General features: G+C 39.6%; 1 protein-coding gene across 6 annotated transcripts in view; it reads right to left on the reverse strand.

Annotated features, from left to right (window-relative positions):
- The window catches only part of LRCH1 (leucine rich repeats and calponin homology domain containing 1), a 181,566-nt gene that overhangs the window by 66,400 nt on the left and 88,712 nt on the right, over positions 1 to 26,454 (reverse strand). For 5 of the 6 annotated variants that reach the window (XM_006743249.3, XM_006743250.3, XM_006743251.3 and 2 more), the window contains exon 3: positions 11,563 to 11,689. In XM_006743249.3, coding sequence (XP_006743312.2) covers positions 11,563 to 11,689 — 127 coding nt within the window. Of the gene's footprint in view, positions 1 to 11,562; positions 11,690 to 19,323; positions 21,870 to 26,454 lie in introns of those variants that run through there. The other variant, XM_081814942.1, reaches the window with a different exon arrangement.

Consider the following 26,454-nt stretch of genomic DNA (forward strand, 5'->3'; position numbering starts at 1 on the left):
ACTATGGCATCTGATCAGTCACAGATATCAACAACCAAATCCTTTCAATGAAATCTTTGTCTTCCTTCGCCTCAACCAAGTCACAAATAAGCAAGAGGTACCATTCCATTCTCTTTTAGAAGAGCCCTCACATAAAGTGTATGCATGAAAGCCCCAGAAATATATGAGATTAAACCATTCTATTGGGCTCACAGACAGGCACAGTCACGCTGGTGATGGTTGGCGGGAGGGAAGGGGGCATGGGGGAAGAAATAGTGGGAATTTTCCGTCTCTAGAGAGAAGTTATGTTACTGACATCTATAGTAAGTTTTTACAAGTCTGTGAGCGACCGCACGAGAAAAGACCCTTTTTGCAGTTTATGGGAATCAAATTTTTGATAGGAAACTGACAATTTTCAGAAGTTTCAAGGACAGAATTCTTTTAAAAATCATTCTTTTCTTTTATGATTTATTTTGAGAGAGGGGAGGGGCAGAGGGAAAGAGAGTCCCAAGCAGACCCCTGTTGAGCATGGAGCCTGATACGGGGCTCGATCCCAAGACCCAGAGACCACGACCCGAGCCTAAACCAAGAGTCGGATACTCAACCAACTGACCCACGCAGGCGCCCTCCAAAAATCACTCTTTAAAAAAAAAAAAAGAGGGGAGAGAGGGAAAGAGAGATAACATATATTTAGGCAGCTTATTCACAGCATAAAGTCTCATTCAGTCTTATCCTATTTCTTTGAGGGAACTATATTCACCTTGCATTCTGTTGATTACCCTCTGGTTAGCCGGAAAGAGTATGCCTGGTTCCCTAAATAGAAGGAATTTATTTTTTCCTAACATATATTTCTAACATAATGGCTTTATCAAGGAAAATCAACTCCCTTCAGCTATATTTATTTATTATTTTTTTTTAAAGATTTTATTTATTTATTTGACAGAGAGAGACACAGCGACAGAGGGAACACAAGCAGAGGGAGTGGGGGAGGGAGAAGCAGGCCTCCTGCGGAGCAGGGAGCCCGATGCGGGGCTCGATCCCAGGACCCCGGGATCATGACCTGAGCCGAAGGCAGACGCTTAGCGACTGAGCCACCCAGGCGCCCCCCCTTCAGCTATATTTAAATGCTTATTTACCAGTAAAGAAAGCGGTTACCCAATTGACACTTAAAAAAACAAAACAAAACATAATGATAAAGAGTTTTTCCTTCTGACCTACACGACAGGACATCTGTAGACAATTAGAAACACAAAGTCCAATTGTCCATTCACATTTTGAAGGGTGTATAGTGAAGGCCAAATTATTTTAATAGTACTCTGTTGTCCGTTATTTCCTGTCCTGCCAAAATAATGAGGGGAAAATGCCCAGGCAGATTTAGCATGAAATCGAGGTAAAGACTTTTTTCATTATTGTATAATCAATACTGTAGAAACTATGCAAAACTCGATTGTCTCCCAGTTACTGAACCTTGCTAAATTTTAAAGAGCCATGAATTTCATCACAAAAATAAACCCCCCCATGTCTTAATTAGCTGGGGAATGAGGAGGAGGAAAGAGAGGATAATAGTCTAAATGCTTTGGGTAAGATGTTTCAGTTTAGAACATGAAAAAGCAATATTCCTAGAATGGTCCAGTTCTCTAGCACATGTCTGTCCACGTTTAGCCTAAGGTATGGTTTTTTAAAATTCTGAGTTCATTTTAAAAAGATAACGGTTAGGAAAATAAATTTAATAGATAAATAACACCAATGCCTCATACTTCTGCATTTAGTGAGAATTTCCCAAGCTATGAATTCCAGATTCAGTGGCTTCTTTGAATAGTCAAATGAATCCCTTCTGAATTGTCTATTAGCCCCTAAGCTATATCTTAGAAAATAATGATTGCAAGCTTCAGTGAATCAAATTACCATATATTTACTGTTATAATATTGCAAATGTACAGGCAGGCCAAAAAGAAATAATCACAAACATGTCATAAATATTTACTAATTCTTTTTTATACAGAAATGAACCTAATTATTAAATATTAACATAAATACTCAAACTTAAGTTTTTATGGACCAGCCAGTCTAATTTAGTTAGTGAGATAAAAAACAAAATAGAAAATTTTAACTATGACTTAAAACATACTTTTTTCTCACTGGTTTAATCAACATGTTTTTAAGTAATCAAAGGAGAAACTTTAGAGTCATTTCATGCCAGTCCTTCCAGGCAATAAAGGAAGTCTCTAGAAGTGTTTAATGCACATTGGAGACTAATAGATTTTTGTTATTAAGTGTTAGTTGTTAATTTACCTTCAGGATGCAGAAATGACAAGGATTTAAAACATCAGATTAATTCAGGGATTATTAAGCTAGATAATGTTCACTTTCAGAAAATAATATTTAAAAAAACAAAAACAAAGTGTTTTTTAAGGAGTAACCTCTAATGAAAACCAACATGTCTACTGCATATTGGGTCAAGATGATCTTGGTTAGGGAAGATGTCCAGTGAGACCAGGCCACCCTGTGAAAATGCACACGGTATTTTCATGAGCTACCTTGCTCTGACTCTCCGGTTTTCAAAAACCTAATGTGCTTATACAATTGCTGAAGTCGTATTTTCATAATAAATGTAGCTCTTTATTTAATTGGAGGAAATGCGAACATTCTGACAGGAAATTCAAGATATTAATTCCCATCATGGGATCACGCTCTTTTTTTGGGAAATGTCTGTTGTATGATTCACTGTGTAACTTTAAGTAAATGTCTTAACCTCTCTGTGCCTATGTAAAAAGAAGTGGCAAGATTAAAAAAATTCAAATTTCCTTGGGATATTGGGAAAATCCATTTATCACAACAGAAATAATGAAGAGATTTTGAAAGACAGATACTTAACTCACTTAGGAATAATGTCAATTTTGATTTCTTAGCAATCAGAAACCTCAATGCCTGTAGTCAGAACTTTTCTAAGAAAAATCAATATGTTCATTAAACTCAAGACTTTTTCAAGCAACCCCTGGTATGATAAATTACCACCTCCCAATGCTTACTGGATGTCTTCTTCCAGTATAAAACTCTACTTCACACCCTTTCACATATCCACAAACATCTGTCCTACCCCAATGCTCTTCAGCAGAATGGATCTTAAACAAGCCATGGGTATCCAACTGTCCCACAGAAACTAGAGACGTTAGGAGGTATCTCCGGAGACTACAAATGGAAAAATGATTATGGCAGATACATGAATTTATATCTCCCCTACACCTAGCCCAGAGGTTGGAATGCTATGGATGAAAATGAAGAAGGGATTTTCCTCAGAAGCAGGCCAATACACCCTCTGTCTATAAATAATCGAATTCAAACTCCCCACACAAACAAACATTTCATGAAAAGAGAATAAAAAATGAGCTGTCTAGTCAGAGCCAGACAATGCACCTTTCAATCGTTATTACTTGTGTCAGGGCTCTGTTAGCTTTTCAGTGGTAAGAGCAGGTTTCTGGATCACAGATACTAAGTTCCCTTACATGGAGGTAAGAGCTGGAAGCCACAATTTTCACCGCCTGAGTTGGAGAAAGACAAACTGAAAGAAACCACACAAGGGCTAGAGCACCTCTGGACCCCAGGACATCAGCATGCATAGGGAACCATGAGGAAACTCACCTTCACTGTGCTCTAACTTGGTGTGCTTTTCTTCACAGGTGTTTGGGAATTATAGCATAGACCATTCACATGGCATCTCTTACCAAATATTCAGCATGCCTTTTCCTTCAGGCATGGTTTGACAGTAAAGGAACCATGTCTCCAAATGTTAATGTGGTTTTAATGAGTGAAATAAGGGTTAGTCAATACCAGAATGTTCTACTGACCTTCCCTGACTGGCTGTAAGTCCTCCGTGAGGAAACTTCCAGACAGACACTGCCCCTATTTTTGTAACATTCATTCCCTGATTCACTTTTGGCTGTTTGTGCTCTGCCCCAACTTTAATGGGAAAACCACTGCAAGGTGAACCAGGAACTCAACAAACAAACAAACAAACAAAACATGGCCCCTCTCATGAGACACGTCATCTAGAAGAAGACGCAGCAAGCACAGCTGTGTGGTGCTGTTGACAGGGTTGGGGCTTTCATCACACAGAACTGGTTTTCACCCCAGCTCCACCACTCCATAGCCCCATGGCTTTGGGTAAGTAATTCTGAAACTCAAATTTGTCTACGGAATATGGATATGATATCTACCTTGCTGAGTTACTGTCAAGATTATACAAAATAATCCATGTCATATACCTAGCAGAGTGCCAGGCATATAGTAGGTGCTCAGTAAACGCCAGGGCTTTTTTTCTTTCTCTTACAGAAAGAACACCCAGATACAAAGACTTACAAAGCAACATATGGATTACAGCTACAGCTCTGAGAGTACGAGAGAGACAGAAGTAATTCAAAGTGGCCAAGAAAGTCAGAAAGGTCTAGATCATTCCCATCAGAAGTGACCCTGGAGGGGCCAGCTCCACAGAGCTAGGATTCCTTAAATTCTCTTGCATCTGAAACAACATGGAACTCTATCCTGGCTTCTCATGGATTCAAAAAAGGACATCTCAGTAGATGTTACTTAATGGCTTCTTCATGGAAGGAGGAACAATTGAGTTCCTTTGTTCTCTGCACAATCTCAAATGGCTAGACGAGCCGATCTCTGCATGGCATTGCTTTTTGTTTTATTTTCAGATAACTGTGATATATATAAGATGGTAAGATGGTGTTTTCCAATTTTAGTTCCTCTTAAAAATTAGAGAGGACTTCTTCTTTCTTGCAGACAGCTAAGGTGCTTTTGTTTTTGTTTTTCAGGCCAGTGATGACTCTGGAATACTCACACTTGGAAGAGAAGAGGGTTTACAACTCCATTTAGGATACTCTTTGAGTCTAATGTGAAATTTAAAAATATTTCTTCCAAAATAGCTAAACAGTGCTCAGAGCCTGATAAGCGGAGTGATTTTATCAGCACTTAATTGGCTTAAGGTACTCTGAATGCTTGAGGGGGTGGGTGGGTGGGGAGAAGATGGCTCTCAAATTTTTTAACAAGTTGGTTACCATGTAGCTATAAAACAAAAAGTCTCCCAACCAAGTCTAGAATTACTTCAGGCTCTCCAGGGAATTTCTTTCCAACTGATAGCTAAAAATCATTTGACATGGTTACCTAGTAGCACTACTATTTTAAGCAAAAAGAGATGAAAGATAAATAAGAACGGAATGGAAACTAATCTTTTTTTAGTCTGTGACCTTAAGCAAGGCCAGTCCCCTCTTGTGGTTAAATAATGGCAACTAACTTAATATTCACCAAGGTCAGAAATAAATGCTTTTCTCAAAGATCATGCACGCTCACACAGTTAAAGAACACAGGCTACAGAGCTGCCCCACCCGCACGTGGCTACTGAGCATGAGAAATGTGGCTGGTCAGGGCGCCTGGGTGGCTCAGTTGGTTAAGCGACTGCCTTCGGCTCAGGTCATGATCCTGGAGTCCTGGGATCGAGTCCCGCATCGGGCTCCCAGCTCGGCGGGGAGCCTGCTTCTCCCTCTGACCCTATCCCCTTTCATGCTGTTTCTCTCTCTCTCTCTCTCTCTCTCAAATAAATAAATAAATAAAATCTTAAAAAAAAAAAAAGAAATGTGGCTGGTCCAACCTGTGAGATGTTGGCAGTGTAAAATATACACAGGACTTCAAAGACTTAATATGAAAATAATATATAAAATACCTCATTAACTTTATATTGCATACATGCTGAAATAATATTTTAGCCATCTTGCATAAAATAAAATATATTATTAAAATTAACTTCACTTGCTTTTTTAAAAAATGTGGCTAACAGTGCATTTAAAATTAGATTTGCTGACAGCAATGAGACAACAAAAAGAAATACAAGGCATCCAAATTGGTAAAGAAGAAGTAAAACCGTCACTGTTTGCAGATGACATGATATTCCATATAGAAAACCCGAAAGACCACCAAAAAACTACTAGAACTGATAAATGAATTCAGTAAAGTCTCAGGATAAAAAGTCAATGTGCAGAAATCTGCTGCATTTCTATACACTAATAATGAAGCAGCACAAAGAGAAATTAAGAAAATAATCCCATTTACCATTATACCAAAAATAAGATACCTAGAAATAAACCTAACCAAAGAGGAAAAAGACTTGTACTCTAAAAACTATAAAACATCGATGACAGAAATTGAAGATGACACAAAGAAATGGAAAGACATTCCATGCTCATGGATTAGAAGAACAAATATTGTTAAAATATCTATACTACCCAAAGCAATCTATATATTTAATGCAATCCCTATCAAAATACCAACAGCAGTTTTCACAGAACTACAACAAACAATCCTTAAATTTATATGGAACCTCAAAGACTCCAAAATTGCCAATGCAATCTTGGAAAAGCAAAGCAAAGCTGAAGACATCATAATTCCGGACTTCAAGTTACATTACAAAGCTGTAGTAATCAAAACACTATGGTACCCACACAAAAACAGACATATAAATCAATGGAACAGAATAGAAAACCCAGAAATAAATCCACAATTATATGGTCAATTAACCTTTGACAATGCAGATGAGAATATTCAATGGGAAAAAGACAGTCTCTTCAATAAATGGTGTTGGGAAAACTGGACAGTTATATGCAAAACAATGAAACTGGACCACTTTTTTACACCATACACAAAAATTCAAAATGGATTAAATACCTAAATGTGAGACCTGAAACCATAAAAATCCTCAAAGAGAGCACAGGTAGTAAGGTCTGTGACATGAGCCATATCAATATTTTTCTAGATACGTCTCTTGAGGCAAGGGAAACAAAAGCAAAAATAAACTATTGGGACTACATCAAAATAAAAAGCTTCTGCACAGCAAAGGAAACAATCTACAAAACTAAAAGGCAACCTACTGAATGGGAGAAGATATTTGCAAATGACATATCCAATAAAGGGTTAGTATCCAAAATATGTAAAGAACTTATACAACTCAACACCCCCCCAAAAAATAATCCAATTTAAAAAATGGTCAGAAGACATGAACAGACATCTCTCCAAAGAAGATGGCCAACAGATAACCAACAGACACATGAAAAGGTGCTCAACATCACTCATCATCAGGGAAATGCAAATCAAAACTACAATGAGATATCACCTCACACCTGTCAGAATGGCTAAAATCAAAAACACAAGAAACAACAAATGTTGGCGACAATGTGGAGAAAAAGGAACCCTTGTGCACTGTTCCTTTTTCAGTGGAATGCAAACTGGTGAAGCCATGTGGAAAACGGTATGGAGGTTCCTCAAAAAAGTTAAAAACAGAACTACTCTATGATCCAGCAATCACACTACTGGGTATTTACCCAAAGAATATAAAATACTAATTCAAAGGGATACATGCACCCCGATGTTTATAGTAGCATTATTTATAATAGCCATATTGTGGAAACAGCCCAAGTGTCCATCAACTGATAAATGGTTAAAGAAGACACAGACAAAGACACACAGACACACAGACACACCGACACACACACAGGAATATTATTCAGCCATAAAAAAGAATGGAATCTTGCCATTTGCAACAACATGAGTGGAGCTAGAGAGTGTTATGCAGAGTGAAATAAGTCAGGGAAAGACAAATACCACATGTGCAGAATTTTAAAAACAAAACAAATGAGCAAAGGAAAAAGAGGAGATAGAAAGAAACAAGCCAAGAAACAGACTCTTAACTATAGAGAACCAATTAATGGTTACCAGAGGGGAGGTAGGTGCGGGGGATGGATGAAATAGGTGATGGGGATTAAGGAGTGCACTTGTCATGATAAGTACTGGGTGATATATCAAAGTGCTGAATCACCTGAAACTAACACTGTATGTCAACTACATTGGAATTAAGAATGAGTAGAGTAGAGCAGAGTAGGAGAGGAGAGGAGAAGAGAGAATAGAAATAGAATAGAATAGAGTAGAGCAGAGTAGGAGAGGAGAGAAGAAAGAATAGAAATTAGAATAGAATAGAATAGAATAGAATAGAATAGAATAGAATAGAATAGAATAGAATAGAATAAACATTTGCTGCTTGCATTATCTTCCCATCAAACAGTGTTGGGTAAGGGTGTTTCAGCTCAGGCCACAAGTCAGCTACACCACAGCGACCTTCACACACCGCCTCTCTATCTTGGGTTTTTTCATTTGTAAGATGTCAAGAGCTTGGACCAGATGCTTTTAGAACCCCTATGGCTCTAACATTCTAGGATTCAAGGATTCAACAGTGATTGCTGGTGGAGAAAGGACACCAGAGCCAGTTGATATCAGTGCTAATAAGGAGTTAGTCAACACTAAACAGTTAGTGTATCGAAGAGGCAGGGCAGCCTTTGCTAGAGCTGGGCTCTGGACAGGGTGCCTAAGAGAAGTTCAAGGGGTCCCTTACAGCTACCCCACAGCTTGGGGGTCCCAGGGCAGGAGACAGTGCTGTTCTGCCCTTGCCGCAGAGCCAGCCAGCCGCTGACGTGAGCACCTGAGAAAAGCCCTGCTCTGCTGAGGTGCCGGCTCCAGGCTCAGCACACGGGCTACTCATCACAGAGGAGCTGGTCTGCAGCCCGGCAGCGCAGCGCATGCGGGGCATGCTGTCGGCTTAAGCCCAGGTTGCAGGGGACAGAAACGTGGCCCGGCTGCCAACAGGTTCCAGCAGACTGACCTCACTTGTGTGCCACCCAGCTGTGGGAGCCCAAGAAGCAGGAAAAGCCCACCCTGCGATTCATAATGTGTTCGTAAGACTTAATCCAAATTCTAGCAAACCTGGATTTTGTGGTTTATCAGACTCCTAAAAGAAGTATTTTTTAAAAGGGGCACCTGGGTGGCTCAGTTGGTTAAGCGACTGCCTTCGGCTCAGGTCATGATCCTGGAGTTCCGGGATCGAGTCCCGCATCAGGCTCCCTGCTCGGCGGGGAGTCTGCTTCTCCCTCTGACCCTCCTCCCTCTCATGCTCTCTGTCTCTTATTCTCTCTTTCTCAAATAAATAAATAAAATCTTTAAAAAAAAAAAAGTATTTTTTAAAAAAGAAAAAATGTATATGACTAGTAGTTTTTTTTTTAATTTTTAAAGATTTTATTTAATTATTTGAGAGAGCAAGAGCAGGGGGAGGAGCAGAGGGAGAAGCAGACTCCCCTACTGAACAAGGAGCCCAACTCGGGGCTCGATCCCAGGATCCTGAGATCGTGACTTGAGCCAAAGGCAGACGCTTTAATGACTGAGCCACCCAGGAGCCCCGGAAGTTTGCACTTCTTGATCCCATTCATCTATTTCACTCATCCACCTGCCCCCATCCCCTCCGGCAACTGCTGGTTGTTCTCTGTTACTTATGAGTCTGTTTTTGGTTTTTTGTTTTTTTCTATTTTTTTTTGGTTTCCACATATAAGTGAAACCATATGGCATTGGTCTTTCTCTGACTTATTTCATACCCTCTAGGTCCGTCTATGTCGTTGCAAATGACAAGATTTCATTCTTTTTTATGGCTGAGTAATATGCCGTGGTATATCTGTGTGTGTGTGTATGTATATATATATATATATACATACACACACACCCCCCCAACATCTTCTTTATCCATTCATCTATCAATGGACACTAGAGTTGTTTCCATATCTTGGCTATTGTAAATAATCCTGCAATCAACATAGGTATGCATGTATCTTTTCGAATTAGTGTTTTGGCATTTTTTGGGTAAATACCCAGTAGTGGAATTACCAGATCATATGGTAATCCTATTTTTAATTTTTTGAGGAATTTCCATACTGTTTTCCACAGTGGCTGCATGAATTGACATTCCCACCAACAGTGTGGGAAGATCCCCTTTTCTCCACATCCTTGCCAACACTTGTTATTTTTTGTCTTTTTAATACTAGCAATTCTGACTGGTGTGAGGTGTTATTGTGGTTCTGATTTGCATTTCCCTGATGATTAGTGATATTGAGCATCTTTCCTTGTGTCTGTTGGCCATCTGTAAGTCTTCTTTGGAAAAACGTCTATTCAGGTCCTCTGTCCATTTTTTATTCAGAATTTTTTTTTTTTTTTTGGTGTTGAGTTGTAGAAGTTCTTCATATATTTTGGATATTACCTCCTTATTGAATAAGTAATTTGCAGATACATTCTCCCATTCATTAGGTTGCTTTTTTGTTTTGTTAATAGTTTCCTTTGCTGTGCAAAAGCTTTTTATTTTGGTGTAGCCTCGATAATTTATTTTTGCTTTTGTCTTCCCTTGTCTAAGGAGACATATCCATAAATATATCATTAAGGCTATTCGATGTCCAAGAGATTACTGCCTATGTTTTCTTTTAGGAGTTTCATAGTTTCAGATCTCACATTTATGTCTTTAATCCATTTTGAGTTTATTTTTGTGTATGGTCTAAGAAAGTGGTCCAGTTTCATTCTTTTACATGCAGCTGTCTAGTTTTCCTAATACCATTAATTGAAAAGACTGTCTCTTCCCCATTGTATATTCTTGCCTCCTTTGTCATAGATGAACTGACCATTTAAGCATGGGTTTACTTCGGGGCACTCTATCCTATTCCACTGATCTGTGTGTCTGTTTCTGGGCCAGTACCATACTGTTTTGATTACCAAGCGTTGTCATGTATCTCGAAATCTGGGATTATGATACCTCTGGTTTGGTTCTTCTTTCTCAAGATTGCTTAGCTATTTGAGAAGACCCCTGCATCCTTACAACCAATTCCAATTTTGGTGTGAGCTCACTGGAATGGGTTTCAGATACCACTATCACGTAAGTCCTGAAGAAGACACTCTTTCTTGACCTTTAATGCCTTTATACAGCGATAATGCATTTCTGTACTAAACCAAAGCTGATACAAATATGACATGGGTGCTGTTACTTTCCCAGCCAACTCCCCATGCAGACGTGATGAAGGGGTCACAGCACTCCCTATCTGGGCCTCACAAGTCATCACCATACTGTTCCACGTGGCCCCAAAGAAATTACCTGGAGTTGGCACACAAGAAAACAGTTATTGGCCATCGATGTTCTAGACTCAGGTGCACACTTACAAACCCATATCCACCCATCCATAGGGTTTGCTTTTTGTTTTTTTGTTTTCTTTTTTCTTTGTCTCTGGGGATTTGGTCACATTTTAGAGTTCATCAACTTGGGGCAATGGTTACTAAAACCCTTACAGAATCAGAGCACTCTGTTCTTTCTGAATTAATTATTTATATTCATGAAGTATGGCCTACTTATTTGTACATTACTCTGCCAGTTTATCCGTAATTTGTCACAGATTTATATGCAATCTGAAAAAAAAAAAATGATCTCACTACCACAGGATAACCTGCAAACTTCAGGAACTGTAAATCCTGCGAACTTCAGGAAGTGTAAACTACCGGAAACCTGTCAATTGCATGAACTGTGTCTGCCATGGCAAAGCCAAGAGTGTTCCTCCCCCCACTTAATGTCTTTATCACACAGCCTCCCTGTCCAACTGCAGCAAAAAGTCTTTCTGACTACCTTGATAGACTAGGACTAGTAAACAAACAAAAAGGGCATCTTAAAAATCAGTAACATACCAACTCCATCAACTGTTTGAGCTGACCTATCTCTTCTGGCAGCGATCCAAGTTTGTTGTTACTTGCGATTAAGACTTTGAGAGGCAGACCACACAGGCAGGCAGGCAGGGCAGACAGCTGATTTCGACTGCAAAGACAATACCAGAACACAGGTGAACATACAACCTCATGCTGTTGCTGAATGGCTTGTGAGTCAGCAAGAAGAAAGGAGCAATCCGAGAAGACATTTTACAAATATAAAAGGTCCAGTAAAGTTTCTGCATTTGTCATAAATTCCAAGTACAGAAGATAATAAAATATATTTCTAAGAAAGGCAGAGGCCCCTGGGTGGCTCAGGCGCTTGGGTGTCTGACTCTTGATTTCGGCTCAGGTCCTGATCTCAGGGTCCTGGAATGGAGCTCAGCAGGGAGTCTGCTTCTCTTTCTCCCTCTCCCTCTGCCCCTCCCCTGATTCTGGCACGTGCTCTAAATAAATAAATAAATAAATAAATAAATAAATAAATAAAATCTATATTAAAAAAGAAAGAAAGAAAGGCATAGGCAGTTCCGTGGGAAACAACTTTTTCCAGCACAAGGAACGCCATCAAATCCCTGCAGAAGCTGAGTCCTTGGCCAGCCAGGAGGCAGATGGGCATCGTGCCCTGTGCCACCAACAGCAACAGGAAGCTGGTGCCAACTCTTCTCTTCCTGACAATGTGAGCAGGAAGCTCAGCAAGGTCCAAGCACCATGAAGGCATCCTCCCGTCCATGTGAGTAGTGATGGGGAAGATCATTTTGCTGCAACTTATAAAAGCCCTCCAGCCTGATTTCCAACATTTTGATTCTGCTTCCTTTTGCTAACACAAGAGCCACTGTGGTTAAGGTCAATTTGGGTGTCTGCAAGGGAGCTAATTAAAAGAAGAAAAAAGCTGGGACGCCTGGGTGGCTCAGTCAGTTAAGTATCTGCCTTTGGCTCAGGTCATGATCCCAGGGTCCTGGGATTGAGCCCCGCATGGGGCTCCCTGCGCAGCAGGGAGTTGCCTCTCCATCTGCCCCTCCCTCGGCTCATGCTCTCTCTCGCTCTCTCTCAAATAAATAAATAAATAAAATCTTAAAAAAAAAATAAAAGAAAAAAGTAAAGTTGGCCTTCTGGCAAAAGTGAAGCTGGAGCTTCGAAGGGTTCAGTTTCACAGAGTACCCAGAAAACTGCTCACATTCAGATTCACAGAGGACCCAAAAGTCTGCATCCAGGTCTCACTTCTGCTTTGCATGAAGAGGTTTTCTACTAAGAAGTGTCTGAACTTCCTATCATCAATGCTTAGTTTTTCTGAGAAATGGAAAAATAATGGATAAGTGAAATCCATGAACCATGTTATGTATGTTAGCCATTTATTTCAAACTTCTCTCCCACAAAAAGCCCTTTCCCTGCCATCAAGTAAGGAGATAGATGGTTTTCAGTTTCCCTGCCTTTCTTTCCCCACCATTCTGCTGATGAAGCCAATGACCAGGCTGTGAAATATCTAAAAATCTATTTGTCAACTATTTAGAACTTCTTTTGTGTATGTGCACACATGTACGAAGCTTCCAAGGTTGTGGTACAGTGTGCATATATTTATGGGCACACATAAATCAGTGTGTGTGAGAGGAAGGGACAGACAGCCTGAAAACACACCAAAATGTTATCAGTAGTCCTTTGAGGGGGATTAGGTACAATGAATGTCTTTTTATTTTCTTCCTTACACTTCGCTGAATTTTCCAAAATTCCTACAATGTGCTTTTATAATTAAGAAATAAATATCACGGGGCGCCTGGGTGGCTCAGTCCGTTAAATGTCCAACTCTTGGTTTCAGCTCAGGTCACGATCTCAGGTTTGTGGGATGGAGCCCTGCACGGGGCTCAGCGCTCAGCGGGGAGTCTGCTTCTCTTCCTCTGCACCCCCTACTTGCGTGCTTTCTCATGCGCTCTCTCTCTCTCTCTCTCTCGCTCTCTCTAAAATAAATAAATAAATCTTAAAAAAAAGAAATAAATAACAGTATAAAAAGATAAACTTCATCTGCATACTGGTTACATGGGTGTTTCTACTTATGAAAATTCACTGAGATGTATAATTATGAGCTGCGTACTTTTCTGTATGTATTATATTTCAGTTAAAGGTTTTACTCCCCTACTTCCCCATATGAGGAGGTGGGAATCATATGGCTAAATAAAGGGCATCTCTAACTGATGGGCTGAGAAAGAGCAGGTGTTATGCTCTGGAAAGAACCTTTCTAGGGGCTCCTGAGTGGCTCAGTTGGTTAAGCGTCTGCCTTTGGCTCAGGTCATGATCCCAGGGTCCTGGGATCAAGCCCCTTGCTCAGTGGGGAATCTGCTTTTCCCTCTCCCTCTGCCCCTCCCCCCTCACTCATGCTCTCTCCCTCTCTCAAATAAATAATAAAATCTTAAAAAAAAAAAGAACCTTTCTAATGTGGGTGCTCCCCTGTAACTACCCTGATATCTCTTCTGCTCCAGGTACCCAATGCCTGGGTAATAGGGTTTTAGCAAGAAAAGATACAGTCAACCTTCCCTCCATTGCCCAGATCTGCAAAGAAAGCTATTTCCAGAAAGGAGCAGGAAAGAGAGAGGTTTCTCTAAGAGGGTCCAGCAGAGGGAGGGAGGAGACTGAAAGCCCTATGAGGGCAGAGGGGGTCCCTGGCACTGGAAGGACCAGCTGGCTCTTCATGTCCCCCTCGTTAGAGTAACAGGTGAGAATAAGGGTGATGGGCATGCCCTGGCACTTTCTCCTGTCTCTGAGGGCAGTGGAAGGGGAATGAGGGCTACCAGCCTATCTTCCAGCCTCTGATATCCACCCACAGGAGCCCCGTGGGGCTATTCTGACTGGTTGACAGGGACTTTCTGGTGCTCTGATGAGAGAGCTTTCTCCAAGCTCCATAAAAAGCTCCTTAGACACTATCTCCGGAAAAGAGAATGAAGTTTACTAAAAGGTGGCAAGTAAATAACTTGGAATGTAATTTGTGGTTATAAAATATTTATTAATATGTAATTTCGTAAAGTGAGGATTGGTTACTTAAAATGTTAATAAGGCAAATTTTTTTTTTATTTTGAAGCCATATTTAAACTTTTGAAGAGAAAATAAGGAAACAAAGATTAGTATTTTCAAAAATTTCTACATTCCTGTTTTCATAGAATTAACAGTTCCAGTTGAAGATTCTTCCTGTGTTTCTTTGCTTGGAGACTCAGATTTAAACTATTCCCAGTCTCACCGTAATGCAGGCATCTCATCAGATTAACAGATATTGAACCAAGAGAGCACTTATCACACCATTTAAGCAACACAATGAAGGCTCTGCTCATTCAGAAGCACAGTATTAGATTACATGGGATTATGCTCATGGGAATTCTAGGACAGGTACTAATTTAAAATAAAATTTAAACTGTTAGTATTAATTTTAAACGTAAGCATAATTAAATGTAAGCATGATTTCTTTGATGGGGGCACAAGCTTTTTATGCTAAAATTGCTGATGGAATAACCTGTTTCTGTATGCCCCACGATATACTGTGGTTAGTCACCTGTAGATAAATCCAGATGCCAGAACTTTAGTTATAATTCAGCATGCTACAGATCTGGGTCACATTTCTTCAATTTCATTGATCTAGTCTCTCGGGCTCGACTTCATATATTTTATCACAGGATGTTCCTGTATGACTTGTAATTTCCCCAATAGAAAAAGGAAATACACGTGCACACAAAAACCCATTAGCTATCCAGCAAATATTTATAAAGAACAGGGGAAACTCCATTCCCTTTAATCCTCTACCCACTAAAGACCACATGGGTAGCCTGAGTTTTTTGAAACCACTCATCTGGTAGCAATTTTTCTCAAGCAAATAAGTGCCTCAGGCCGCAAACAACTATCTTGCTCCCCACTTGTCTCCTGCTGGCCTCTGTGCTAAAAACGGGCCCTCTGCAGAAAGAGTGTTTAAAATAAGGCTGTATAGTGTCTGATAAGGTAAGGGCCAACATTTATTTTCAAATCTACCCAGGAAGATCCATCTGAAAGCAAAATTTAAAAAAAAAATTTTTTTTAACTCACTCATTACAAAAGATTAAATTAGTCGGGGGGAAAAGGGCCACTCATTCAGAAGCAGAAATTACAGATTTGGTCATGGCAGCCTGAGCCTTCCTGCCCAGCATCTCTTGTCACTCTCCCTGCCCAGTCTGGGTGGAGGCTGATGGCACAGGCAGGGAGGAGGAGGGACGGGAAGGCCTTAGGTTTTTACCGGGCCGTGTTTATTGCTAATGCTTTCTCTTCCATCGTTCTCAACTGAATGATTCCCTACTAGATTTACTGGTCTATCTCCTCATGTCAAGATGAAACAAGACAGCTCAACATAATTTGAACACTTTTGATAGCTTTAGTTTACAGGATAAATTTCTCTTGGCTTCAAGTACCCACTACCCCTCACTTAACCTAATCCCTCAATTAAGGAATTTGCAAACCAAGTCACTTCCGTATGCTTTCACTGTTAGAGAGTCTTAATTTAATGTGTTTTGACGATGGCATTTGTTAATATCCATGTTTTCAGACTTAATGGTGGTATTTAACATTATTTGTTATTGGTTTTATCAGAAAGTTATCTTCCCTAAAGTATGTGATGATAAAAAAAAATTACTATATTCTTAGATGTGATTTTATTATCAGGGTATCATATTTTTTTGTTGTTCTACTGGAATAGTGAATGGGTTCTTTTTAGTGTATGGGTTCACGTAATAATTGAGGGTAGAACTCAGCAGAAAATTAATTTATAGGAAGACTTCTATAACATAGTCACCTATTCAGCTAGTGAAAAGGTCACCAACTGCGGACTTAGAAGGCCTGGTTTCAAATCTTGTCTCTGCCACAAACATTTAGTTTAGGTTTTGTTGTCCTTAAAACAAACCTAACATGAGACATGAGATTATGGATGCAAAAGTGCTCAGCCCAACATTAAATCTCTACATAAAGATGAAACCATACCCGACTGCTAATGTGGCAAAAGCAGTGGGGACGTGACCAAAAAGAGAGTACGTGTGCTTAGCTCGGTTTTAGTTACTTATTTTATTTCCTAACTGCTAAAATTTCAGCCACTTTTAAAATATGGTTTCATGTTCCATTCATTGAAAACATATACCACTTAAACATAAAAATGAGGCGTGCGGGGTAGGACCAGGCTGGGCTCTACAATTTCAGGCTAATAGAAACCAAGGTAACTACGGCCGGTCTGAAAACCTAGCTTAGCACCTACAAGCACATGAACGACTTTCTCTCCCCTACCTTCTCCAAATGCCAGGTTCCTACTATGTCTCTGGGAAAACATGAATACCCAGGAGTCACCACCTTCATTTAATGTTTGGTTTCCAAAGAGTAACAGAAATAATGACATGAGATCATTAACCATCCCAAGCCTATTCAGAAAACGTCCCAGCTCACATCTAAAAAGCCACAGAGAAAGCAGGGCAGGTTTCATGGTGTGGACGCCCCGGGCTCCCCCTCTATGAGTCTCGGCCCGGGGAAGGAGCAAACAAGTATGCAGTAGTTATTGCTCCTGTTTGTGTGAAGAGTTTGTCTGGGCTTGGTGTATGACGACCTCCAGTAAACAGCAGTTATTTTGCTTTAACCAACCAAGCAAGTTTCCTTTCAAAGGATACCTCACCTAATTTTGTGTTTATGCTGTTTTTTTCTTTTTTCTTTTTTCTTTTTTGCATACCCTGTTCGCCTTTCATTCAAGGCAGAGTAACATTTTTATGTTTTTTTTTTTTCTATTTTGCATATGACACTTGGCTGTTAATTGTCTTTACACACACACATCAGTGAACAATATCTATAGAGAACCATTTCCTTTTTCCTGCTGGCTCCATTCTGAAAAACCCACCAAGGCAAAATGTCTCACCCTCGCTTCCCCTGATGACAGAGTACTTCCCCTTATCGCCAGCCAGCCCCCTGCATTCCCACCATCAGCAGATGCCTGAGACACTTCCCAACAACCACCAGAGCCCTGCTTCAAGTTGCCTGGGATATGTTGGCGGACTGTAATGTTATAATACAAATTACATGAATATCATTTTCATCATGTTTTACACGCAATCTGCAAAGCAGTCATGAGATTGAGATTTCGGGCATGCACAACATCTGGGCACTCACGCTGAAACTGAACTTTGAAAGCAGTTATGCTGTCTACAGCTTGAGGGTGGCCATCACCCGGAAACTTAAAATGTTTCAAGACCAGAAACACAGAATCATCCTTCCACCTAAATCGTGAACCGGTTGTTGAACACTATCCATTTCACATTCTACACACGTGAAGGCCATGTCTGGAGAAGCCAAAGGGTCAGCTTTAGAAAAGAGAACTAGAAGAGAGCAAGAAGCAAAAAGCAAGCGTCCACAGCAGCTCAGGATTCAGGCCCATGGCTGCACCAGCCGTTCTGCTGTGCATTTTCGCATGCATACCTGCACCATATTTGGCCACTACAACTGAACCCGGTTCCCACAATAACAGCCTATCAGTCTCCTCCTAAGCATAAATAAAGCCTTGCTTAAAATACTCCACTCTTTTATACTCTCCACGGCCGGCAACCACCACGGCCGATGTCTGTAATTAGATTTCAAAGTGTAATTGTTGATAACTCGCCCCTTCTCAGTTCAGGGGCGAGTTATCCTTTTGGATATCCTTTCTTCTCAGAGCGCAGCAATTCTAAAAGGACAAGGCTCTAAAAACTGTGACTTTAAATTTCCTCTTTAATAGTTTATCATGACCTTCCTTCACTCTAAAATGGAGCTAAGTGTTCAAAATCAAGGAAGCACTGGCTGCTCAAAGAGAACACAGTATCAGATGCCAGCAAGAATATTAATCTGCCAAACACCTCCAGAAGGAAGAATGTAGATTTGGGGTTTTAAGTATTAAGACTGTAAGGGCGTCTGAGTGGCTCAGTCGGTTAAGCGTCGGACTCTTAATCTCAGCTCAGGTCTCGATCTCAGGGTTGTGAGTTCAAGCTCTGCATTGCAGCTACTTAACAAAATAATAAACAAAATAAAAAGTATTAAGACTGTAGAGGCCTGAGCCCTATGTCTCAAAAAACACCACTGTGCAAAACATTGTTGCTGGCACATAGGCAAACTACCACTAAATGGCTAAGAAAGATGTATTGGCACTGAAGGTAATTCTCCCACTTTTTGGAGCCTTGTTCCAGGTAAAATGGACACTAGCTTCCTATTATCAGGCAAGGATGCCTACATTATCCACCTTCTCCTCCACGGGACTCCACCAAGCCAAAATGTTACTTTAACATTTTTCCTCCACCTGAAGAGATATCCATACTGACTTAAAGGAGAACAGGCTGCCCAGATCAACTTCCACCCAGGGACACTGAGTGAATACAAAATATTCATAATAAAATTTAAGATGCCTGAACATTTTTTAACATTTTTACCTATCATTTAAAGATGTATGTCTCGGGGTGCCTGGGTGGCTGAGTAGTTAAGCGTCTGCCTTCGGCTCAGGTCATGGTCCTAGGGTCCTGGGATCGAGCCCCGCATCGGGCTCCCTGCTCGGTGGGAAGCCTGCTTCTCCCTCTCCCACTCCCCGCTGCTTGTGGTTCCCTCTCTCGCTGTGTCTCTCGCTATCAAATAAATAAAATATTAAAAAAAAAAAAAGATGTATGTCTCTCCATTTATTTCTAGGAATTTTTGAATGCAGATGGAATTGCATGAATATAAATCTATATACATCCTCTTTTTCCTACTTACCCTTCCAAGGAAATGAGTCTTCAGAGAGCTCCTATCATGTAACTTGACAGCCTATAATAACAAAGTTCCATTTAACTTCTCTAATACTTTTACAAATCAGCACCATATCCACGTTACTAACAATACTAGAAAATCCACTCACTTTACTAGATCTTTTGCACTCTTTTTCTTAACCCATATTGCAATAGATATGATAGACAGCATACCACAAAACCTGATTCAACAATTCAAGAAACATTTCTTGGGTAGTTATGACATATAAAGCACTGTGCTAGGTAGGCACTTAGACAACTACTATTTTATTTATATTCACAACAATCATGTAATTGAAGCATTAAGCCCCCAAACTTTCAGATGCAAAAATTGATGTTGTTCAGAGAGTTTAAAGAACTTGGTCCAAGTTGCCTAGCTAGTGAGTTGCTCTGTGCTGTGTGGTTTGAAACCAGGTGGGTCAGCCTTCATGTTAATGTCTGTGATCTTCCTCAATACAACACAGCCTATTTTCATTGACTTTGGAATAAAAAGTGAAGGAAACCAGGAAAACAGTAGGAGGAGGACCCCAAATTCCAAGCAGGAGGCAATGAAATGGTAGACTGGTCGTTCAATGATTAATTTCTATGAAAAAGGATGGAGGACAGGGTCAAAAATAATTTCTGAGATTCCAAGCTAGGGGGCTGAAGAAAAATGGGGGCATGGACAGGAACAAGGATGCTAATTTGGGAAAGAAGAAAATGAGCTTAGTTTAGCAGATGCTGAATTTTGAGGAGTCAATAAGCCTCTAAGAGGAAATGAATTTTAGGCAATTGGGGAAAATGAGGACGAATGTCCAAATGACTCAAGGGGAGAGAGGATATATTTGAGACACCCGAGGCATGGGTCTGAGCGAGAAGATTTAAGGACCAAAGATTGAGCTTTGGGAAATTCTAGTGATAAGGTGAAGAAAGAGAAAGAACGTCCAGACAGGGGAATAAAGAAGAAACAGAAAGACACAGAAAAGCAAGCAGGAAAGCCTGTGACCAAATCCAAGAAGGACGGTGCCCATGGTGTCAAATGCTGACAGGAAGCCAATTATTTTTCTACACTACTGAGTGCCTGCTCTGCTCAAGAACCTGTTCTAAACTCTGAGAAAATATGAAATGAATATGAATTCTAAAACTTAGCCCTTCACAGGATTAGGCAACATTTCTCTGAGCTGATGTCCCATTTGAACATCGGACATTTATTTTAAAAATTCTGCAGCAGCAGGTATTTCCTATTGGGTTTCTCGAGACATAAGATGAAAGATTAATGACTCTTAGCAAATAAAGTGAGACTTCCTTTATGGATGCTCTCCTGTAAGGAGTGAAGGATGCCAGGCTCATCCTAACAACTGTAAACAAGTGTCTGCAGACTTTGGGCCCCACTGTCAACTGCTCAAAGGTTGCATCTGCCGAAAATTCTAGGCTGTTCTCTCCTCTCGGGACGGAGGTCACAGTGGTCTCTCCCTGGGCCTAAAGTGCGGGGGGGAAGGGGCCACGACTCCTAACAGGTCACTTACGTTCCCTGAAGGTCACCCATTCGAATACCTGGCCAAACAAAGGTACACGTGCTGCACTCAGAGCACATGCTCTGCCTCTTCAATCCTGCTCCACCACCCACCTGCCCGCACACAAACAGCCTCTCACAGTCTCTGGGACACAGGCTATGGAAGAAGAGTTTCACAATCCCCAGTGAATACCATTGCTTATTTTTTTTCTTCTTCTTATAGTCCTGTTCAAATAGTTCATAAAGCTGCACAATTCTTGCAAGCAGTGATATAAATGAAATTACTTAGTATATCAGGAAAATCGCAAGTGACTTTGAAATGGGAAAAATCACTGCTTGGGGTCTCACCTAATATACCCTTCTAGGTTATCTCTGCCTTTCATCGTCTTTGAGTTTTTTTACAGCCCTGTAACTTGTTGTAAAACTGAAAACTGACAGTAAGACAAATAATTTTTGTGCACAGAAGCACAGACAAATTGTGATGTGTGTGGTGGAACCGTGAATGATGACAGCCCTCTTGCAACTATTCATAAATTCATTTCAGCCAGCCCACTAGGGTGTGGGCATGTGCGTGTGCATTCAGGCACACTGAATTCTCCCTTAAACAGGCTATAACATCTTACTGGCTCCTTTGTTAATTAATGAATTATATACAACCTTTGATGGATGTTATATTTGTATGAGAGTCCTGATTTTACATTTTTTAAAGAATTACCCTTTAACGGGTGATTATTTCAACTATAAGGATGTGGCATTTCAACAATAAAATTTCAGTACAGATAATTTAAAGACTCTTTCAGCTGCTTCAGACTTCTGGTCAAGGTCATTCTTTTCTTCATTATATAATATTGAGCTCTCAGAACCTCTGAAAAAAATCCTCTCATCACCTACAAAAAAAGTTCAATCCTATAAAGAAAGAAGCTGGGGAAAAGGAAAAAAAATCTTATAAGCAAATGTCACAAAATATTAACAAATGTTTGAGTACTGATGAACGATTGATATATTGTTTGTACTTTGCACTATTTAATTTTTTCTCAAAAGAAACTGCATATTTTACTTGATAGCTAATAAATAATAAACAAACAAATATACATATATAAATTAAAGTACTAAATAAAAAATAAATCAACTTGGATGGCAGCTCTGTGTAACACACTTTATGCTTTAGTGTTTCCTGGGCCCTTCTGTCTTCTACTTATATTTCATTTTTCCCTTCAATACATCTAGTCCGTACAGATTACTTGGCCACTGAATATAACATCACGAGGGAACATACTTTTTAACCTCATCTTTTTTTAGGCATGAGGTCAGTTCTTAAAGGAGTCAGTGGATGATAAAAATTCTTCTAAATTAGTGTTTACAAACTGATGTCCTGGAAGGCACCATTCTGGTAGATGCTAATAGGTAGGCCTCACAAAAAAAGGGGGAAGAGTTCTGTGTTGTTTGGATACACACAGTGCAGATTAGTACAATACATGGTTTGTTTTTTATGGGTTTTTTGGGTTTTTTTTAAGTATACCTATATCCAACAGAACATTTTTCTATAGAATATACTCTGGGGAAACAATGTTTTACTTACTCCTTAATTGATCCAATGGCATCACCGAGGTTAGAAAAAAACAACTTTTTTCTCCTATGGAGTCTGGCAGGTAAGTTTTCTCTGGATCTATTATTCTCTATTCATGAACAGATGAATTAATCACTGAGTAGAAGGGGTCAATTTTCTTATGTTATTTTCACATTCCTTTCTGCCTTGGCTTGCCAAATGGAGTATCAGAAAAACACTGCCTGATTTCATGGGATTAAGGTAGATATGCTTAGATTAATAGATAACATAGTTCCACATGATCCAACTCTGAAAGTGACCCAAATTTTCTGGTTATTTTCTCACTGTTCAAAGAGATTATCTCATTCCATCTGTCCTGATAGTCCACCTGGTCCAGAGAGTGTAAAGGTGTTCTAAGAAATGGCAAGAGATTAAAAAAAAAAAAAAAAAGTCCCACAGAATCAATTGCTACCATCACAATTATACCCTTTGTTGTCTAAACACTTAATCCCTTGAATGCTTCTAGATAAAGAACCACAGAGTATGTATTTATTCTTGACTTAATTTATCTACCTGGGAAAAGTGCGATTTAGGATTATCACGCATGCTCAAATTCTTGGCTACATTATTTTATCAAGATTTCGCCTCACTGAGCTCTCAGAGCACAAGCATTCTTTTCAGAAGTAGGATAATATTTTTTAACATCATATTCTACAGTTTTCCAGCTATGATAGCATATGTTTTGTTTTTTTTTTTTACTTTTGAAAATGAAGCCATGCATTTAGATTTGAATTGGGAAGCTGAGAAAAAACAATACTGTGTCTCTTTTCTCAAAAGCAACTCTTATAAAAAAAAAACCTGTTTTATTTGCCCTGTTACTGTAATTGTCACTAACAGGCAAATAGGAACACCAAGAAAACCAAAGTGAAGCTCTGGCTTGGCCCTTAGGTCTCCAGACTGCAGTCAAAACCTACTTGCCTTTATAAAGCCCTAACTCCATCTGACCCTCAAATTAAGACACCAGGGAAGAAGGTATGGAGGATGCTGACAAGACAGGAAAGGCAGAATTCAACAAAGAAAGGACTAAAGATTAAGAAGTCAAATTCTCATAGGTTCCAGTTTCATGGGTCAAAGACTTCAAGACTTTTTCTCAACCAATTTTATAATAAAATAATGTAACTCATAGAAATTCAGTACCAAGTGAAAGTTTGTTTTTAACCAACCAACAAAGTATACCATTATAAGGGTAAGAGAGATAAAAGCCTAAAAAAGTTGGTCACTAAATACACAATCAAAACAGACAAACTTTTAAAAAAATGAATAAAGGAAAACACAAATTCCTAGTATCAGGAATTAGAAAGGCAAACCAACTACAGATACAGTAGAAATTTTTAAAATTACAAAAGCCCTCCCTTATTTAAATATTTAGGTTGGTATCCTAGCCATCAAAGCCATAATGTCCCTTTTGTGTCTCTCTGTTCCTCTGTTTAATACAAAGACCAATCTAAAACAACATCTGTGATCAGGTGACATGTATAATGGAAAAATCCTCTTTGGAAGTCTTGCCAAGTATGAACTATACTAAAAGGAATGGAATCTGGTAAGAAATATCCTACTATTAACTCATTCACACTTAATAAAACCCATCAGCTATCAATGCCAATGTACATAATTTTATAGGCACAGCAAATCATAAATATACTACAAATTTTAGGGACCACTGTCTCTACGTTCTGCCTTGAGAACAAATGCCCAGTGAGCACACTAGGAAAGACAAGGCTTAATCCATACACTGCTGCTCGTGCAACTGATGACCCAGTGGTCACTTCCAACTATAGCATTCTACAAAAAACATTTTCAAATTTTAAGATGATGCTTCCAAATTCCAACATGGTTCACTGTGTTTTGGTATCTTCCTGCTGATCATAAAACAGAACCTAGCTACCAAAGGCCAGTTCCAAAATACCTCGTTTTCCCTTTGAAAATAGAATAAGATCTTCATAAAAGGATTTGGATAGAAGTTTGTCTTGAATTGAACAAAACTCCTCCCCTTTTCCAGTGTAGGAAGACACCATCAATTTTCTCAGTTTCTAGAAAGAATAAATGCTATCTTACAATTGAGGCTTTCTTCAGAAATAGTGCAAGGAGAGGTGGTTTCTTAGGGATAAAATTAAATTCTTAGGAACAAAAAAAATTAATTTTTAGTTCACAACAAATATGTAAAATCTGTACTTTCTGAGGCAACCCTCGTATGCAAGATGCTCCTTCGGATTCTTCAAATAGTGAGATGTTCTTAGAATTAAAGGTTATTTCTCAGAATGACCCCTCCAAAGGAATGTGGGGACACAGGTTACATGGCCATCAGGAAGTTGGCTCTTTCTGCACATTGTTTAGCAGCCAAAAAGGATACCAGGCTTCAGAAAAAGCATCCAAACCAGATTCCTTTTATGGTGTGAAAACATTTTGTTCAATAGGCTGCCCTTTCCTTATAGGCAATGCCTCAGAAACTACTCCTAAATGGACCGGTAGAGACAGGAGCTCCTTTTTTATTTTTTTGAGATTTTATTTATTTATTCTAGAGAGAGAGAGAGAGAGTGCAAGGGGAGGAGCAGAAGGAGAGGGACAAGCAGACTCTGTGCTGTGCGCAGAGTCCAAAGCGGAGCTCGATCTCAAGACCCTGAGATCATGACCTGAGCCGAAACCAGGAGTCAGATGCTTAACCGACTGAGCCACCCAGGCGCCCCAGGGGCTTCATATGAAGAAACCAGCTCCCGTTTTGTATGTTTCACCCTCAGAAGGTAAAACCACTCACCAAGAGTTCTGGAAGCACTATGCTCAAATGCTGTAAAGAACTTTCATTTTTTGGCAGCTTCTATTCCTGAACCTCTCTGAAAAATAACTTTCAAAAGCTGAAGTCCCTATTCTTAGATTCATAGGATCTCTGTGGTTCCAGCCAAGAGTTTTGCTGCTTTGGACTGTTCTATTTTCCTAAGGTACATTTTTTTCATGGGTCTCATCAACACAACCTCTCCAGCACCTTAAAATAGATTCTGAACTTTGTAAGGCTTTCCTGTGGAACTCAGGTTCAAAGTGTTTGTTCCTATATAGGAACAGGTCTTGTTTAATCATTTTTATTGTTCTTGGCCACATTTCTGGGATTAAGACATTTTATAACAGGAAGAAACACAGTGGCACCTACACTAAACTAACATAACCTTTTGTTGTGAATACCAAGAAGCAAAGATTAAAAGCCCAGGGCCTTCAAACACAGGCTACATAAACAGCAATAAATTAATGTTTTCCACGAATCTGACATTTCTATCATGTGGGAAAATGCTGACGTGTTTTTCACTGTATTTCACAGCGAAGAGTTTTATTCTGCATGTGCTAATCAAACCCATCTCTGGTCGAAGACAGGAATTGGGTTTCTGGCATTAAGCAGCCATTTGACATTTAAAGATAACATCTGTGAGCGATCCCGACAGCCGAGAACCCGTGTAGGCAGTGTATATAATCACCACCACACCTACCGTCATCTTCACTGTCATCCTTATCACCATGACCATCAAACACTCATGGCTGTTTACTCCGCTGGAATACCCAATATATTTCAGAGGGTGTCACCTATTTTGAATGTTTTCCATCAACTCAAAGTAGCTTCATATGGCATCCCTCCTGCTTTTGAAACATACGAAACTAGTGGTTTCCACATGTGATCTATTAAAAAGGAGGAAACACTAAAAATACAGGGAGACCATGTTTGATTTAAGTTCAGAAACATGAAATCTGTGAACATTTGAAAAGCAGCTTCTCTGCGTTACTTTATCTTACAGCTCTTCATTCGTAGTTAATAGAAATAAGAGGAAAAACCCTTAAGTACCACCGAAGAGAAAGTATTTCCAGGTACTTATTTATAAAAGCTGATGAACTTGCCTATTTGTTAAAGCTGTTTCAGAACATGCTATGGTTGATACAGTCTGCCTTAAGTGTATGCCTAAAAGCAATTTATTTTTTCTTTAATTTTTTGAAACTTATGCAGATTTTCCCTGATGCATCTAAAT

This window comes from Leptonychotes weddellii, chromosome 3, assembly GCF_054177405.1.
Source record: "Leptonychotes weddellii isolate Sample4059 chromosome 3, ASM5417740v2, whole genome shotgun sequence".
NCBI lineage: Eukaryota > Metazoa > Chordata > Mammalia > Carnivora > Phocidae > Leptonychotes > Leptonychotes weddellii.